Below are 20,606 nucleotides of genomic sequence, written 5' to 3'. Positions count from 1 at the left end.
ATAAATACATAAAATCATGTTGAAATGGCTCAAGTTAGAAGCATTAAAAACCTTGCAAGACTTCAACTACTTGAACAAATGCAGTTGTCACATCCAAGGTACACATAAAAACAACGAATTACATATGCAGCAGCAGCAACAATGAACTGCTAACTGAAGAAAACAACAAAACATTTTCCCAGAAGAAAGCAAATTCGCTATCAATGTGACAATGGTAAAGGCCTAAAGATGCCTTCGAATTACAATATAGCAAGTGAAACATTATTGCCTAAAATTTCCAAAAACCTCTGCCCATAGAAGTCCAACAATGAAATATGGCTTTTGATCCAACACCTGCCACATATACCTTTCATGTTAATCTAGGCATATAGGCAAATGCAATTGGGAAAGCAATTATGATATCTTCAAAGAATAAGAATATTGAAAAAAAAGAAAAGAAAAGCAACTTCTTATCTGTTTTTTGTAGATCACAAAACCAAAAAAAAAAAAAAACTAACAACAATTAAAAAAGGATATGCAATCTATCTTTGTTGAATAATTTCAACTTGTAGTCTTTGTTACCCCGGACAGATCCATTTAGCCAAAACTACCAAACAGACATTTCCACGATATTCAAGACTATCTCCATAAGAAATAGCAAGGTCATAAGTAATGATAATGCACATCAAGATTTTCAAAATTGATACTGATAGCCGTATCGGCCGGCTAGCGGTACGATACGGTTCCATACAAGACCGGACCGATGCAAACCGACGAAAGCAAAGTAAGCGAACTGGAAGAAGAAAAAGAGAGAAATAGAGAGAGAGGGAAGAAGAAAGAAAAAGAGGGAGGGGAAGGAGTCGGAGATGCCACTGGACAGCCTTCGGCTAGCCATCGTGGCCGTTGGACGGCGCAGTCCATGCACGCGGCACCGTGGGCATGAAATAGGGGCGGGGCGACGTTCCTGTTTTACGGATTTTTTTTTAAAAATAGAAACTTAAGTGAAGCCAGCAAACCATTTGCTGGCTTCACTTTTTAATTGATTTTTTTTAAAAAATTCAAAAAAAATAAAATCGACAATTCGATTGTCGGCTCCATCTAATTTAAAAAAAAAAATCGTGAAGACAGTAATTGGGTTGCCGACTTCATGTGTTAAAATCAAAAAAAATAATCTGAAATAGGGACGAACCCTTGTTTCGAAAAAGAAAAAGGAGGCGGAGCTGCGAAGGCCCTCCTCCCGCTCGACTATCCTCAGGCCCGTCAGCATGGGCTCACCAACCATCGGGGACCTCACGACAGAGGCACTATCCGTCCAGTACATCACTCCCTGAGCTCTCTCTCTCTCTCTTTCTTTCTCTTGTAAAAATCCTATCGAGCGATAACCAGACCGCGGAAGCCCTCCGATGGCTGCAGCGGGCCACCGCCGGCCTTCGACGACTAGGATTTCTCTCCCCCTCCTCTCTCTCTCTTTCTCACTTTCCCTCTCTTTTTCTCTCCCTCCGGTATATCGGTTTTGTCGGCCAAACCATGCTGGTTCCCCACCGGTCCGGTACAGTACATGGTGTACCGGCCGATTTGGCATGGTACGAAAAACCATGATGCACATAGTTGAAAGATCAAACAAATGTATCAAATAATTAAATATTGCATACTTTGTGTCATAATTTTTTAACAAATTAATCATTAGATAATAATCTGATGGAAACTAAATAATGAATGAAGGTGCATGTCCAAGACTATTGAGGATACTACAATTCATGAATGATTAATAATAAAGTTTCAAGGTAATTTATGAAAAGTCAAATGAATATAGTATTTTCTCTAAAATATTCACAGAAGGTGCAATTCTAATAAAGCCATAGGATGATCAAGACATGGGATGATCGATAAAGAGTCTTGCAAAGAGTGCCTTTAGGATCAGCTCACAGGATGCACCCCAACCAAACAATTTCAAATAAACCCTTAACAAGGACTCAAGGGATCGACAAAATTAATCTTTCGGTGTTATTAAGAATTTCCACATCCAAGAAAACAAAGAATCTCTGCCCCAAAAAAAAGCCAATCTAGCCATCAAATGCTAAGGCATCACGATCAAATCCAGCAATAATTTCATGCTAGAAATTAATAAAAACCATAAAAATATCATCCAAATCCTCTAACTAGCTATTCCACTTCCAAGCAAAATAGTATATGATATAACTAATCATTAACTCCAATTGCTTGTCTACATCTTATCGGATATAAAAATTAAAGAAAATGAATGAGAAATGAGAATAATTTTTCGATCTATCAAACAAAATACAACAAGAGAACAAATTATAGAAGATTTTTGAGGAAATCATTCGAAAGCATACCAACATAAACTATGGAATATGGATTCCACGCCATTGGCCTCGAACCGAAAAAATCCCTCCAAGGATTCAAGCCCCCGCCACAATCACTACCATATATATTGATAGATTGAAATCAAAATCTAAGTCCAAATCAATATAGAGAGAAGAAAACCCTAAATGGTAGAGGAAGTTGCTGGCCTTGACTTTTCTTAAATAGAAAAGTTGTTTGTTGTGGACTTGAAATTTTCTCAAGCACCCATATGGTACTTAGAAACTTTGCTTGCCCACAACTGCATCTAAACCAACCTATTTCTTAATCTAACCTCTAAAGGTAGAACGCTCGAGAGAGAAGAGAAGCACACAAAAGAGAAAAAGAGAGTGAAAGAATGGAGAGTAGTATTCCATCAAACAACTCTTACAACTCTCTGCTTGATGGTTTGGCCAATGAGACCTCCCCTTTTTATAGTCACTACCGGCTATAATAGACGGTCAGGATATGTATAAGTATCACAATTTCAAAGGTTAGGATCACTCTAGCTCTTTCCATAAGAGCTTAAAAAAATATCTTGCCTACCTACCAAATTAGTAAGCTTCTAGAGAATTCCGCAATGTTTATCTCATGTAGCTCTTTTAAATAGAGAATCGGTGCAACCAATATTGCTTAGGAGGTTTGAGCCCTAACACGTCACCAACATAAGTGGTATGCTATCCTACTCCATTGCTTCGGACATTTCGAATTCATCTAAGCCATTCAAGCTGACATCACGCGGTATGGAATACCATCTCATCCTCTTGATTTTTGTGTTTTGATGGATCTTTTTAATCGATGAGCATTGAAAGAAAATCTCTAGTAAGATTTATTAGCTTAATGTTTTCTATGTGGAGGATTGATTTGCCTTTGATTTTTTGATAGGAATATAATATAAATGTCTTTACTTACATATGATAATCTTATGTGGTTAATTATAGTATTAATAATTTTCTGTATGTTTTCTTTGTTAGTCAGAAAGGGGGAGACTGGTCAAAATTGGTGCAATAGGGCCTCATCTAGAGTTTTCCATTGGATGGTAAACAAGTCCAACTCCTAAGCAACATATACCGTCCGATTATTCTTGTATGAATTTCTTTTTGTTCTGCACCTTAGAATTAAGGAGGCATTATTTCGATGGTCTAGAATTTAAAGGAGGTAGAAGATTGATTTTTTCTTTTTTAATTTTTAAAATTTTATTTTAGAAACTTGTGGATAGAAAATATCAATTGAAATCCATTTTTAACTAAAAATTCCTGCATCGGTTGTGCCCAATTCTTTTCCTTAAAAGGATAAATATATAAATATAGTTTATTGCATATTTGTTCTCCAAGATTCATCATTTGCATATACACCTCTTGAATCATTATGTTTTTGCATGGATAAGCATTTTATTAGATTCTTGGTTGATGAGGTTGATAAACAACTATTTTAGGTATAAAATGATTTTCAGATGGTAAGCATAAAAAATGCCAAATTTTCATGGGTATGTCAAATCCCCTACCAAAAAAAATTGAACTCTCTATCGAAATCTTTCTCGCATTCTAAAGACTGCTATTTGTTATCGACTATTCATCACCATGTAGCTCACCTCGGATGTGGAACTTGGGAATTGGTGTCAAATATGATGGCATCAGTGGTGTCAATCGGGCTTTCCCTATGCTTAGCCAATCACCAACCTCTATACAGGGCCGGTCCTGACATTTTTTAGACCTAGGGCTAAATAAAAAAATGGGGTCTTCTCTATTAAAAATTAACATACTTTAAATATTAATTATTATTGAAAAATTAATCTACGTGCAATAATTTTCTATAAATATATTCGTTAAGCAGTGTATAAAACCCATCATTAATCTATTTAATTATTTTTCTTATTATAATATTATAGAAAGTCATCTTTGCACCTTATTGGAATGTCAATACAAAGTCTAGACTTGGGGCCTGGGGCGGTCGCCCAATTTGACCTGCCCCAGGGCCGGCCCTGCCTCTATATCCCATAGTTATTTGAGCAATGATCAATACTGGATGATATGTAGCTTTTTCTTTTTTTATATAACAGTTTCCTCTTCATTTCACCATCTCAATTTTCAAATCTCATCATATATAAAATCAAAGGACTGTGTCATCACCTTTATTTTAATTTACTCTTTGGTTCTCTATAAAAAAATCCTTCACCTTTTCACCAACCACTTGCTTTAGGCTTTGCTTACTGTCTACCCTGCGCCTTTCCAAGTTCTTTCATGGATATCACTAACTTTACCAGGGAAAAATTATTCTCTAACTAATCTACAAGCAAGCTTTAACCAAACCTATTGTTTAGATGAAGCCAATCTATTCAAAGAGGTTTCCAACATTGGCAACAAAAAATAATCAGAAAATGATGATATCCCCACTATTAAGACTACAATTTACCACATAAAATTATCTCAAGCAAGGGCATTCATCTGACACTCCAATCAAAAAATTGAAGGCAGATCGATGTTCCATATAAAATAAATCCTACCAAAAATTTTCTTTCTATGCTCATCTATTAGAAAGTTCCCTTGAAACACAAAAATCAAGATGATGAGATAGAGATTCCATACCAGGCGAGTTCAATATGAACAGCTTAGATTCATTCAAAGCATCCAAAGCAATGACGGAGTAGGATAACATACCAATTATTTCGGCAACATATCATGGGTCGAGCCTTCCATACAACATTAGGTGCACTGATTCCATATTAAAAGAAGCCAAATGAGATAGAAGCTTGCAAAATTCTCTAGAAGCCTACTAATTTGATAGGAAGGCAAAATATTTTTCAGCCTCTTATGGAAAGAGCTAGAGTGATCCTAGCTCTTGAAATTGTAACACTTGTATATATCCTAGCCATTCATTGTAGCTGCCGGTGCCTACAAAAAAAGAAAAGCCTCGTTAACCAAATTACCAAACAGAGAGTTATAAGAGTTCTTTAGTGAAATACTACTCTCTTTTCTTCCAAAATCTCTCTTTCTCTCTTGTGTACTTCCATTCCCTCTGAGAATTCCAGCTTGAGATGCTAGATAGAGTAATAGGTTAACATAGAGGTTGTCAAGGGCAAGCAAAACTTCTAAGCACAGCATGAGCACTTGAGAAAATTTCAAGCCTACGGCACATGGCATTTCTATATAAGAGGGATTCCTTCACCCCAAAAAAGTATTTTCTTCTCCTTAGAAAATTCCCAATTAGGTTTTCTCAGCTAGCAACTTCCCCTACTATTTAGGGTTTTCTTCTCTCTATATTGACTTGGACTTAGATTTCGATTTCGATCTATTGATCCATGTGGTCATGATTGCGACAAAGGCTTGAATCATTGGAGGGATTTCTTTGGTTCGAGGCCAGTGGTGTGGAATCCATCTTGCATGGTTTATATTGGTATGCTTTCAAATGATTTCCTTGACAATCTTGCATAATTTGTTCTCTTGTTTTGTTTAATAGAGTGGAAGATTATTCTTGTTTCTTGTTTGTTTTCTTTAATCTTTATATCCGATTAGATATAGATAAGCAACCGGTGGAATTCTTTGCTAATCGATTTGTTATGTCGCATATGATTTCACTTGGAAGTGGAGTGGTCAGAGGATGTGGATGATATTTTTATGGTTTTCACATATGATGTCACAACCAGCCATCTTCTGACTCACATGTTCCCCCAATTACTCTTGAGACCACTATGCAGAGCTTTGAGAATCATTGATAGAGTAGACAGTTTGAAGTGCTTGTGGTCAACTGATTCCTGCATCTGCACAAGGGGAATGGAATTGTGCCATAGGCAGCCTTACAGAAATGTTAGACATTTTTGCCTCAATTATTGCTTGTAGACTCTATCACCTTCTCCATTTCATTTTCTAATGAAAGTGTTGTATGAACATAGTTACATTTTCCTAAGTGGGATGCTTGCAGTTCATTAGGCTTGCAACCATGTCATGGCACACATGCAGGAGGCTTCCAAGTAACGGGACAGCAGATTATCACCAGGACATTGTGGTTGAGAGACAGGTTCATGGTTGCAAATCCCAAATATCAGAAGTTAGCTTTAGGACTGTTTAGAAAGGTGCAGATTTTCTATTTTTTTATCCTTCATTTACTGTGTGGGAGGAGGCTGAAGCCGGCAGGCTTCCCACTTTATTGGAGTTGAGGAGGAGACGGTGTCTGCCTCCATTCCCAAGTTTTGCCCCAAACGAAACGTTGGGGCGGGCCTTCGGACCTCCCTCCAACACCAAGCCGAGCCAGTGGGCCATCATTGGCTAGGCTGGCTGGTCAGGGGATCAGGCCAGCCTTATAGAAGGAGGTTGAAGACCTTCCTACCAGAAAAAAGATATTTTAGAATAGGAACGGCAACGGATCCGATATGGGTCAGGTTGGCCCATACCCATATCCTATACCCATCTTGTACATGTCTCGGGTTAGGTTGGATCAGATCAGATCACGTAAAGATACGAGTCGGATCGAATCGGATATATAAGAAGGATTGGTCAGATCAGATACATATAAATAATATAAAATTATTATAATTTTGAGGATTGGGTTCGGATCAACACATAGTATTATCCATATCTGATTGGAACCTCCTTCGAATATTTTTTCTAAAAAAATATATATTTTTAGACAATAAAATTTAGGGATACTAGCAATCGAGTGATTTAGGTTTTGTATTTGCCAATTTGGTCAATAATATGACAAAATTGATCAAAATAAGAAAAGCAGATAGATATAACTCAATGCCGTTTGCTCATGAGCATGACCCCACGTGGCACCCTAAATAATCATACGTAGCAATGTAAATGAATAACTTCCTCAAGACCTTATTCCTAACGAAGCAAAATGCAGCATGTAAAGCTCTCTAACGGAGTTTCGAAAAGAACATTTTAAGCAACCATAGATGGGGGATAAAAGAAAGAAATTAAAGAAGAGAAAAGAAAAGAAATTTGTACCCGACGGAATGGCTAGCTCCGCGAAGATAAGAACGACCTGGTGAGGAGCTGGTACCAATGCCGGTGCAGTCATGCATGTCATCGCCGGTGCCCTCTTCTACCATATCTACCACAACGCCCAAGAGATCTTCTGGTGGAGAAGGTAGGGTATAGAACGAAATATAAGAAGATGGAGAAAGCTGAAGGCCTCCGCATTGAATGCCGGAGGGGGGCATTCAACCATATTTGTACGATGCAGTCGCCCTCGCTCTCCCTCCACCTCTCGATTCCCCACCATAGCTTCGCAAGGTCCGACCATTTTTCCCACCAAATCAAGTCATTCTTGAATGACTTCCCCTTTCCGTCTCCATCCCTCTTTCTTCCCCTTTGAAGCCCTAGACGATGGGAAAAAAAAAAGGTGCGGTTGAAAATCCGATCGTATTCCAATGTTAATTATTGATTAAGGCAATAAGCTATTATATCAGTAGTGTTTAACAATTTTTTTTATCGCATATGATTTAGTGGGCAGTCATGTAACGATCATAAGCAAATCACGATCAGCTCCATCTACCTATTTTTTTGGTTTTGATCGATTCTACCATATTATTGATTAAATTGACAAATAAAAAATTTAAATCACACAATTATTAATATCTTTAAATTTTATTATACAAATATATATATATATATATAGAATCCATATCTATCACAAATTTCAATCGGATCAGATCAAATTCATCCCATTCGGATCGGATTGGGTCAGATACTCGATGGATCGATCAAAATTACCATCCTTATTTTAAAATTAAAAGAAAAATGAGAAAAAAAAAATAATGAGGAGCACTAACTATTCTTTTATGCAGCTCACCTTTATCATATGACCCATGATATTATTTTAGTGATATTTTAAAAATATTAGGAAATATCACTGTTCCCCACATTCATGATAAGTTTCCATGTATTAGTTTGTAGCTCATCTTTAGTATAAAATTCATGACATTATTGTAGTGGCATTTTTAAAAAATACCGAGAAATAACACTTTGCCTTATATTTATGAGAAATTGTAAAGTATTACTTTGTATCTCGTCTTTAATTTTTCATACAACTAACTTAGAAATACTTTTGAAGATGTGATTAGCCGACACAATATAAAAATTAATACTAGTTGAGAGTATACATTAGTAGCTGGGTATTAATTTGTATCTCATCTTTATTTTCATAATGATAACTTAGAAATATTCTTTGAAGATGTGATTAACTGACACAAAAAAAAAAAAAAAACTTGTTAAGAGTATATCTTAGTATTGGGTTCACTTCCTATCAAATTAGGATATGCGAGATCGATTTGGCCAAGGTCTCAATCTAGCCATTTTATATTTAAAATTATATTAAAATATAATTATTTAAATAAATTATATATAATATAAAAGTATTAGTTTATAATTTAAATACCACTATTGCCTTTTAGTTGCAGCACAGATAAAATTATCTATATTTTAAAAAACCTGTAAGAAAAATAATAGATAAATATAGCAATATATTAAATTTATTATATATTTTTAAATATTTTAAACAGAATGATTTTGAACATATCATACTGAATAAGATGAAAATATTAATTTTTTATTTTTTTATAAAATAGAAATGATTGATTTTTTATGAAGATAAATAATTATAAAAGTATAAAAATCATAATATATTTTGAATGAATGTTTATTTTATAATATAAACATGATTTTAGTAACTGTAAGTAGGACTAGAACTGGGCTCAGATCGACGAGTCGGGCTTTGGGCTAGTCCCAAAAATTTAAGCCAAGTTTGGGCCTAATTATAGGGCCCATATGTCTTTCGGACCTGACTCGAATATATCTTTAGTCCGATTCGAGCTCGAGCCTAAATTCAAGCCCGATCAAGCTTGATCCCAAGTGGATTTAATCCGATCAACAATCTGAGCCCGAACATCGCCGCCTTCGCCCTATCCCTCACCATGGGCAGTCCCCTACTGCTCATCGAGATCGGGGAGCCCTTCATGGTTGTCACCCTCGGCAAAGATGCTGAGCTTCTACACGAGGGCGGGTTCTTCTCCCGGCTTTGCTGACACACTAGCTAGATTAAGATTCTCTATTCTTATGCCTGAGATCGCTTCTCCAATAAGTCTGGTGGCGATGCTGAGGGACGAATTGGGGAGGAGGGTCCTATGCCCTATGCTAACCATTATCGATTATAAAAATATTTCTTACCATCTATAAGAAATATTTTTAACAAAGTAGATTGTTGTTGTCACGGTGGTCAAGTGGTTCTTAGCGATTTAAGGGTTAGTGGTTTGATTTCCTAAAATAAAGAGAAGGTAAGGATATAAAAAGAATGATTTTGGTAGTAAATTATTTAAGGCTGTTAGTTTTTTTTTCTTTTTAGTATAGATGGGTGATCACATCTCTGATGTGAGTGTACCACATCAAATCAAAATATAAAATATCCTACAGGGCCCATAGGCATCTCTTGCCATATCGTCAAGTTCACTCTCTGAAATGCTTAGCGACAAAAGAAGCAACCTACTCTGTCGCACTATTCATCTCTCAAAAGACATAGCGGATCAACACCTCGATAAACTCCCGGACGAAAGTCCAGATATCATGAATAAATGGATGGGCCTCTAATTGTCTCGTATCATCCTGGATCCAGCCGATAACAATCGCTGAATCGCCCTTAATGCAAATCTTCTTCACCTGCAGCTCCTATCTGGCGTAGATGATGCTCGGGCAGGCAGCCCGGAGCTCCTCACATGGGATGGAGGGCTTAAACAAGTACAAACATCCGGTCCCTAATAGTCTGGAGTCTGATCCCTGAATAACAAAGCTAGCACCGTCTCTGCCATCCCTGATGCTGCCATCAAAATTGATCTTGACAAACCTCGAGGGTGAGGGCTCCTAGGAAATGAAGATAACCCTCTAGTTCACTGTAGGAGCAGTATGGGGGTCCCAGGATTCAGGAGTGTCATAGGATTTGACAATGGCATCGAAATAGCAGTACTCTTCGACCAAACTCATAGTTCTCTCCAGCATCCGATGTATAGGCACCACCTCAACATCGAAGATCAAATTGTTATTAAAAAGCCATATTTCATAAACAACATACGCTATCCTCCCCCCAGGTTCTGATCGGCCCTCTGGTCATACTTCGACGAATCACATCTACGAAGGGGCCCATCTAGGAGGTATCGATTGCCTTCCAGGGTTAGCCCTCCACCATCCTCTAAATCAGTCTCGTTCTTGGGTAGCACAGGATAGCTAATATAATAATTTCTTTTGAACTCTGCTACCATTCTCTGTAACGACTATACAATTCTCCTTAACAAAGCCTCTCTCTTTTTATTGTTGGTTGACCTAGGCCAACTAAATCCATCATCAACTTTTCGTAAACTCTGTCTCTAAATAAAATGTAGGTGGTTTTACCTCCCATTTCCATCAAAAAAAGAATCTTCTCAACTTTCATTTAGAAGCAACAAGCATATTCCTCCATGTAACATGCATGTAAAGAGAAGGAAAAACAACAAACAACTGTTAGTGGTATTCCATTCATCCAACCATCGTCCCATGAGGGATATGTTTTATCTTTCTTGTCTTATCTTAAGTTTGGCTTCATGCCAAACTTGCACTATATTCTTATAAGCTTTTAACTCACCTTAATAAAATACATTGGGTGGATTTTAGCCTCCCTTTTCCATCAAAAAAAAAAAAAAAAAAACATCCTCCCGTAACATGATTTCTTTACCATATCCTAGCTCAAAAGAAGCATAGTTCTAGGCTTAAGAATTATATTTGTCTAATATCGTTTTGAGCTTGGTACTCTTTTTGCTACCTTTGTACCAAGCTATTTTGTAATCTGATTTGCGTTTCGGTGACTTAACAAAAGCGTGCTAAATATTTTCTTCCCTAACTCTTCGATAGGGGCATTGTCGAAGCCTCCTATCCATTGGTGAGTTGGACATGCAAGGGGAGACCAAAGAAGAGGTATTCTTTGAAATGGCTCCCATTCTTTGTTGCATGGACACCAATGACCAAGTCTGGCTTGCATCGAACATTTCGACTCTTATTGTTTTTATTCCTATTTTTACATATGGTTGGATAATCTGATTCTTTCAGTAATAAGTTCAACCCCCATAATAATATTGAAATTTGAAAGTGATCTTTCTTTTAAAGATTCATCAAGGGTGTAATATTGAAATAACTTTGCTAAATATCTATTTTTCTTATATCTCTCAAAAAATTAGGAAGTTTGAAAAGCACATATTAGTAAAAGAACTTAACAATGAATATATTATAATATTTATTACATAATATTTTAAAATAATTATATAATTTAATTAAAATTATTATGTTATATATTTCTATATCTATTTTTTCTCCCTCGCTGAGTTAGATATTTGTACATATGTCTAAATTCGACTTTCATCACAAAGTACTGCTCAAGAAACCAAAAGCACCCATCTGAAAACCAAATTGAAATAGAACAACACTATTGCCATGCATTTTCTAGCAAATGGTGGATAAACACCATACTTTTTCATTGATTAATAAATTGGGAACAGTGCAAAACAGCCCAGAAAACACCAAAAATTAAGGTGGGAAATAAGAGATGCCAACCACTCCAGCTCTCACTTCTCTTATATCACAACTGTATGATTTTGACTTCCATAGATCGTCTGGTCTGTAGAATCTCCTGACTTTAAGCTTTGCCGAATATTGGGTGATCTTTGTGCACTCTGTGGAGACTTCAATTCCAAGCAACTGGCGAACTACATAGGTTTTCAAACCCACATTTCTCCCATATTTGCAGGTTTTATGGTTACTCTTATCCTCACTGAAGCGCTGAAGCCTCACATACACAAAATCATTTACTTTATAGCTTGTTTTCCTGTAGACAAAACTGGTCTTAGAAGCACTGATTTGAAAATGTTTCCTTTGGGTTTCTCTTATTTTGCAAGCACTGCAGTCCCCCAGTTCCAAGACCTAAAGTTTCAACGGGAAGAGCAATAGAGGCCCCTTTTCCAGGGCAATATAAGCTTCTACAGTAAAACTCCAAGGGCAATCCTTTCTTTTTCCTCTCTTCTGCCTATGCTCATATCCCCAAGGCATTGATCGAACATTCACCACAACAGATTCTCTGACATCTCTTAATTCAAAATCCAGACAGTCATTGGTCAAAAACACCTCCCTCTCATTTGCAGCATTCTCAAGAACCGTTTGAGATCCCTTTAACAGTATCCTTCCATGAACCAATTTTAGACCATCTTTCTTCTCAAACATGTACTCCACCAGAGCCATGGTTGGCGCCCTTTCTGAGTCATCAGCAGTGACCGTTACTGCCCCATCAATGGTTATCAAAACCCCATGCACCAGTGCACATTTGTACAGAGCCTTATTGGAACCTTTTTGCCTGATTGCCTTCCCTTCCCATCTTCCTCTGGATGCTCTGCAAATAGTTTTAAGTTTCATTTGTCCATGAACCACCATATATTGCTCCAGTGCTTTGATACTTGAGGAGATGTATGCAGGGTTATCCTTTTCTAATTCTGTGACTTTCTTGGTGGCATCTGAGAAAGTGAGCCTTGAAGCTCTACTCTGTTTCTTAATTAATTTGATTACATGTTCAACTAGCCTTGCAACTCTCAATACTGGTTCATACCAGGCCACATATTCCTTTGCAGGCTTCTCAAGCCTATACCTGTAATCAAGACCACCAATTCAAATTTTCAAATTGATAGATATTTTCTCTCGAATGCAGGGGAAAATTTCTGAAGTTTTGATGACAACCACCTGATGGAAGCTACAACTAACCAGCTAGAGTTGTATGATTACTTTAAAAGAGCTTAATGTTTCTGATGACATTAGCAGCGTATTACTAAAGATTAATTTCATGATTATTGTTATTTAAATAAATTAAAATGTGGGAGGCTTAATCAGAGATGATCCTAAATAGCAAGAGTACTGCTGCATGGCTCCCACAATTATCTTGCGTAATGTGAAGGGGATTGGTGCAACTACAAGATTTGTTGCCAAATATGGTAGGTTGGCTGATCATGGAGTTGCCAAATAAGTAGTTGACAGCCTGATTAAATTTTAATATGCATGCATATGACACCTCGAAGCATTTTCCAAATAGGAATGCTTTTGGAGTGAGGGTCAATAAGCCAGCACGAAATGGTTGGATAAGGTTGGATGGTTGTGGTTATGGGAATAAGAGCGTATAATTAATTGGAATTCAGAGGCATTCAAACTCTTGTACCTAAATCAAAAAAATTGTGATTTATTGGCTATTGCTTTAGAGATTGCTTACTTAAAATCAAACATTGCAGGTGAAATTGTCGAATGGACGACTGGAGGACCTGATTCCTCGGTGGATGGTAAACACCGCCAAGAGGAACAATCAGTGGAAGGGATTGCTTGGAAGGCTGGATTGGCAAGGCAACTTCCCCACCGTTATCACCGATCCGCAACCCCTGGGGAAGGTGGGCACCTGGTTCCATCCTGAACAAGATCGAGTTGTTACAGTCCGTGAGTGTGCTCGGTCTCAGGTAAGTTTCCACTTCTTTCCTGATCCATCCCCATCACTGCTACAAAACTCATTTTATTTCCCTCTGTAAGAGTAAATAAGCCATTCTTATATCGTAGTGTAGATAAAGAAACACGAACATATAAGCATTAAAACACAATAACGTACCTTGATATCATAGTGGACACAAGTTTATCCAGAACCTAAAATATCAGTCGTTAAAACACGCATGAACAGTAGGCTTTTATAATTTAAGCATGTTGACAAACAGAAGTATAAACAGAAGAAGAATAGAAAAGAGGGAGAAGACGAAGGTTTCAGAAAAAGAAGGATTACTTCTCTAGGACCAAAAGGGCCCTTTTTATTAATTTTCATGGGCTCAATTTAGGAATTATACAAATATATTTCTCTCTAATTAGACGATTGTATTCCTAATCAGAGGGATTCAATTTAGGAATTATACAAATATATTTTTCTCTAATTAGACGATTGCATTCCTAATCAGAGGGATTCAATTTAGGAATTATACAAATATATTTCCCTCTAATTAGACGATTGCATTCCTAATCAGAGGGATCTACAGCTCATTTCCATGTATTATTTTTTTCTAGTGCTTGCATTTCTTCAAGCATGGCGGCTTTCCACTTGGGGTTTTCCTTAGCAACCTTCCAGTTCTCGGGTATGGAGACAGAGGATAAAGAAGCTATAAAACTCTGATAAGATGGAGAGAGAGACTCATAGGATACAAAGTTAGTGATGTCATGTTTGTACCCTACTCCATCCTTAAGTTGAGTAGGAATACCAGCATGACGAGTAGGCTTCCGTAAAGCAATAGGAACATTTAGATCATCATTATCTAATGTAAAATGGATGGGAGGTACAGGAGAATTACATTGGTCGTAGAAGATGAAACCGTTGGGACAGGAGAGGAAGACCTGGAGACTGGAGAATGCGTAATAGACTCTGAGAGAGGAGATGAATCAGATAAAACAGGCTGTGGGAGAGTCTCAGATGCAGTTTCAGATGCTTCTCCTTGAGTGTTAGATACTTCTCCTTGAGTGTCAGATGCACCATTTGTACCAACATCCATAGTAACATCCACAGTAATAGGACTCCCTCCAGAGGACTCCCCCTCTCGACCAGTTCCAGAGGTAACGGGAGAGGAAGAGGACACAGAAGATATATAGAATGGCTCAGACTCTCGAAATGTTACATCAATGCTGATAAACATCTTTCGCTCAGTCGGACACCAACATTTGTATCCTTTTTGAGTAGGTGAATATCCTACAAAAATGCACTTGAGGGCACGAGCGTCAAGCTTGCCAACCGAAGGTCGATGATCCCGAACAAAACAAACACAACCAAATACCTTGGGGGAATTATAAAAGAATTAGTTCCTTGCAGGCATTCAAGAGGAGTCTTATAGTCCAAAGTTCGAAGTGGCATTCGGTTAATCAGATATGCTACAGTTAACACTGCTTCTCCTCATAAGAACTTAGGAACATTCATAGAAAATATCAAATATCTTGTCACTTCAAGAAGGTGTCTATTCTTTCTTTCAGCAACTCCATTTTGAGCTGGTGTGTCAACACACGTCGTTTGATGTATAATTCTATTTTTATGTATATACTCCTCAAATTCTTTATTAAGATATTCTGTTCCATTGTCAGAGCGAAAAATCTTAAGAGTTGCTCCATATTGAGTACCAATCATTTTATGAAAATCTCTAAATGATCGAAATACTTCATTCTTATTTTTCAATAGATAAACCCAAGTGCAACGACTAAAACAATCCATAAAATGACAAACCACTGATGATCAGAAATAGCGGTGGTCCCACAGGGTCCCCATACATCAGAATGAACTACCTCAAATATTGCTTTACTACGTCGCCTGAGTTTGGATAAGTACTTCTAATGTGTTTAGCTAGTTCACAGGCATCACATACAAGCTTCTCTTTATATGTTTCAAAAATAGTTGGAAATATACGAGCTAAGAGAGTAAATGAAAGATGACCAAGCCTGCGGTGTTGGAGCAATAGATCTTCCTTTTGTGAAGATGAAACAGTCAAACTGGTTTCTGAGTAGCCTCCAGACACTCCTACCTCCAAATAGTAGAGCCCATTACGCATTATGCCAGTCCCAAGTTTCCTCCCTGTCTTTGGTTCCTGAAAGACACAATGTGTTTTGAAAAAAGTTACGGCACAATCAAGATCATTTGTAATAGCACTAATGGATAGGAGATTTATAGAAAATCTTGGGACATGTAGAACAGATGATAAGGGTAATTCGAAAGTGCATTTGATAGATCCTTTTCCAGAAATAGGGGTAAAGGAGCCATCAGCAAGACGAACTTTATCACGATCAAAACAGGGAATATAAGACAAAAAATCTCTAAAGGATCCAGTCATATGATTGGATGCTCCAGAATCAACAACCAATGGAGAAAAATTACTACAGTTAAGAGCATGAATTTGATCACTGATACCTATTTGGGCAAAATTACCCTGAGAACTGACTGGTTGATTTGAAGAATCTTCTATGTAAGTGCTGCTTTCAGAAATATTTACATCAGATCTGAATTTTTTCAAAAGTTGCATTTCTTCAACTGATAAGTCTTCCATAGAAGAAAAATGAGCCTGATTATACTGACCTCGGCCTCTACCAAAATGACCACCTCCACGACCACGGCCTCTGTTTGGACGACCATGTAGCTCATAGCAGTAAGCTTTGATGTGGCCCGGCTTATGACAGTGGTCACATATTTTAACCCCACGAGGTTGAGGCTGAGTTTCTTGAGCAGAATTAGGAGACGAGCTTTCAAGAGTATTAGACTGTACCATAAGTGCAGATTGTATAGCTATGTTCGTAGAAGAAGACATAGTGGTTGATCGAGTTTCTTCACTAAGAACCAAAGAAATAGTTTCATCAAGAGTTGGCCACTCCTGTGTACTAAGAATAGAAGAGCGTCGATACTCAAACTCTGGGTTTAATCCATCCAAAAAATCCATAAGTCGCTGTCGCTCTATCCATTTGCGAAACACATCAACATCACCGGGATGATTAGGGGTAAAGGGACTATAAAAATCAAAATCGTTCCACAACCTTTTTAATTCTCCAACATACTCTGTTACAGATCGAAAATCCTGATTAAGTCCTCGAAGCTCTCGCTGGATCTTATGGGCATGCATATTATTGCCTTTATAAGAATAAGTTGAGGCTATAGCCTGTCATAACTCATAAGTATTCGTTAGTGCCTCAACCGTATGAGCAACACTTGGTACCATAGAGGCAAGGAGCCATGCTACCACCCGAGAGTTATTAGAATTCCACTATCTAACAGCTATCCCATCTCCTTCTGACCTTTTTGCAGTACCACTTATAAACCCCTCAAGATTGTGAGAATCCAAAATTAGACGAACATATCGCGTCCAACTTAAGTAGGTACCCGGCCCATCCAATTTGACCGGATTAGTTTCTAGGGTGATCTTTGAAAACTCACTACCCGAGATATGAGATTCCATCATCCTAACCATTAATTTTTCTAAATCCTCCATGGTTAAAGGAGTTTTATCACCCATAACAAAAACTTAAATGATCAAGTAAACAAGAACAATCTTGAGGGAGGAAATTGAAGTTTTCTCACCAACGATCTGAGATAAACTCAGATGACGAAAAAATATCGAATCTCTGCTTCCATGAAAGGTGCCTTGATAATATTCAGAAACTCCAAAATAGGACGCTCCATTGTTGCTCCAGAAAAAACAGCATCTACAATTGGAGACACATATGACAGCAGTAGAGTTTTTTTTTTTTGGTATTTAAAAAAAATATCTAATAAGGGATGAGAACCGTTTTCAACCCCATGGTTCTCGGGTGGAAACGGTGGTGGCGTCGATGGCAGCGGCGGTAGCAGCGACGGCGGTGGCGATTGCAGCGGTGATGGCAGAAGTAGCGACAGCAGTGGCGACGGCGACGATGGCCGCGGCAGCGGAGGCGGCGATCATAGTAGAGGCGGTGATCATAGATGAAGATGATGGTTCCAAGGAAGAGGCACCGATGATTTGAAGGGATGCGAGAGAGAGAGAGTGAGAGATTTAACGGAAACGGAGAGTGGCTTTCAAGGTTTGCAGGGATCTACAGAGAGAGGTTTAGGGATTGAGATGAGGTGGAACAGAGCACTCTGTTCCCTAAATATGCTCTGATACCATGTTGACAAACAGAAGTATAAACAGAAGAAGAATAGAAAAGAGGGTGAAGACGAAGATTTCAGAGGAAGAAGGATTACTTCTCTAGGACCAAAAGGGCCCTTTTTATTAATTTTCATAGGCTCAATTTAAGAATTATACAAATATATTTCTCTCTAATTAGACGATTGCATTCCTAATCAGAGGGATTCAATTTAGGAATTATACAAATATATTTCTCTCTAATTAGACGATTGCATTTCTAATCAGAGAGATTCAATTTAGAAATTATACAAATATATTTCCCTCTAATTAGACGATTGCATTCCTAATCAGAGGGATCTACAGCTCATTTTAACAAAGCAAGACTGTTAAGGCAAGATCTAATGATATAACCTCTACATTGATATTCTTAAACAATCTGAATTTTGCTGAAGGATGCTTGCTCTGATCACTGAATGCAGGGTTTCCCGGATAGTTACAAGTTTTCAGGTAACATCCAGGACAAGCACAAACAGATTGGGAATGCCGTGCCGCCTCCACTGGCATATGCTCTAGGGAGGAAACTCAAGGAAGCAGTTGATAAGAAGCAGTCCTCGATTTGAAGGCTCAGCTCCTAATCCATGATCCCTTGGTGTCATACAGTCGGCAATCAGTGAGTCCCTGGTTTCTTCTCTCTATGTCAATGCAGAGGGGTAGGTTTTCACCAGACAACCAGCCATCTTCTTCTGACTCGCATGTTAACCCCATTATTCTGGAGACCACCATGCAGAGCTTTCGGAATCATTGATAGAACAGATAGCTTAAAGTGCTCGCGGTCAATTGACATAGAAGAATGGAGAAGAACAGCATTAGACAGTAGAAAAGAAGAGAGTGGATGACATGCAAGGGGAACTGTAGAGTGGTCAGTCTGTAACTGTTGCATGCACTGTTTCATGTCTGTCTTCTTATGTATTGTTTTCTGCTAAACAAAAGTCTACACTGCACCTTTTTCATTCCATTAATTAATGCCGCATAACTTGGCTGGCCAGGTGAACTGCAGGTGGGAGAAGGAAGAGGAAGCGCACGCCAATAGGAGACAGTGCACATATAGCCCAGCTGGGAGGGAATGAGGAGGAGAACTCTTCCAATGCTCTCTCAGGATCTCGACTGTGCTGAGGAACCTGTTGTCCTGTTTGTTTTGGTTTTGGTTTTGCTGAATCTTTCTTCAGTTGGAGAGAAATTGGTGTGGAATCTATCCAGACTCCTTAAGCGATGTACTTTCTTTTCTTGTTTCCTTTTTTTGAGTTGTATTGGGGTGCTGGGGATTCTGTTATTTCTCATATTTTTTGTGTTTTCTTGACTATTTTGCACTATTGGCAAGCTATTAATCAATAAGATGCATGGTGTTCATCCACCATTTGCTGAAAAAGGTATCATAATAGGTGTGCCGCGGAATGTGTCGCTCAAGAGTACTTATACCAGATGGATCATAGGAAGCAGCAAAAGCCCAAGTAAATGGGTTGGAGTGTCAGAACGAGGACCTAAGCTTCAAACGGCCATAATTTTTGATCCAGAAAGAATTATGAGACTCATAATATATCAATGGAAAGCTCATTCTGAGCTCTACAATCATAAACTGGGTTTATCCATTCATCCCAGTTTTCAGACCCAAAATCCATCATTTTAGTGGATTTCGGGGCTGTTTTATATTTGAGAGTCCATCTTTGGTTCAGTTTCGCATTATTAGTTTTACTTAATTTCCAACTATTCGTGTTAGGGCTGAGATCGATATTATAAATATCTTTATTTTATGTTTATTCAATTATTACCAAAAAAATTGTAGGATTATTTTTTCCAGTTGGAGTCTTCTTCCTGTTATCTTGAAGGTTTTCATCTTGCATGAATTCTGTTTATTCACCAACGCTGTGTCAAGGTGTTCTATTTCAATTTAATTTTCAGAGGCGCGCTCTTTGTTTCTTGAGCAGTACTGTGTCTTTTTGAGAACAGCCTTGTGTTCGGAGGAGAAGGTTGTGCCTTGGAAATAGTCCAGGATCCGTAAAAATGCAGTTAGATGAGTCCAGGCCTAGTTTTTGCCCCTTTTTTTTGTGTGTTTTAATTGCTTGAAACTCTGTCTCCTCCATTTCATTTTCCAATGTAAGTGTTGTATGAACACAGTTATATTTTGCACTCTACTGGTCTGTGTGGCAAGAAGAAATAGGATAATCTTCACCAACAAAAAAAGCCTCAATCTTTTCTGTTCTGCTGAAGATACTGCATCCATTTTCGGGAGAAAATATTTGTTGCGACGGCCATACCATATCAAACTTGTCACAACCCAATGAGAGCATCTACATTTCATTGAGTGCCGTATATTTCATCGATTCCCATAAATGATGCCCCGCACTAGCCACCGATTTTTGACTTTTGATTGGGTTGTGACAACTTTGACGTGGCATCACCGTTGCAACGAATATCTTCTCCCGTTTCGAGCTTGGGTTCAGCTGGGTGGTTCTCACAAAATTTCTAAAGGCCATCGCAAAATATTGGATTGTCTGAATTCCCTGCTGCCTAATGGAGTGGCTTGAATCATTTCAGAATGGATACGTGGGTGATCTTT

At 38.0% G+C, this 20,606-nt stretch overlaps 1 protein-coding gene across 1 annotated transcript; it reads left to right on the top strand.

The window, feature by feature from the left end:
- The first annotated feature begins 5,280 nt into the window (after positions 1 to 5,280).
- On the top strand, positions 5,281 to 19,397 carry LOC140854690 (DNA (cytosine-5)-methyltransferase 1A-like). The gene is made up of 3 exons (XM_073250733.1): positions 5,281 to 5,733; positions 13,625 to 13,843; positions 18,472 to 19,397. Exons 2-3 carry the CDS (start codon positions 13,670 to 13,672, stop codon positions 18,610 to 18,612), a joined length of 315 nt encoding a protein of 104 aa, XP_073106834.1. The 5' UTR covers positions 5,281 to 5,733; positions 13,625 to 13,669; the 3' UTR covers positions 18,613 to 19,397.
- Positions 19,398 to 20,606: the final 1,209 nt, after the last annotated feature.

The sequence above is a fragment of the Elaeis guineensis genome, chromosome 1 (genome assembly GCF_000442705.2).
Source record: "Elaeis guineensis isolate ETL-2024a chromosome 1, EG11, whole genome shotgun sequence".
Taxonomy (NCBI): domain Eukaryota; kingdom Viridiplantae; phylum Streptophyta; class Magnoliopsida; order Arecales; family Arecaceae; genus Elaeis; species Elaeis guineensis.
The sequence above is the reverse complement of the archived record's forward strand: the minus strand, read 5'-3'. Positions and strand labels throughout refer to the sequence as shown.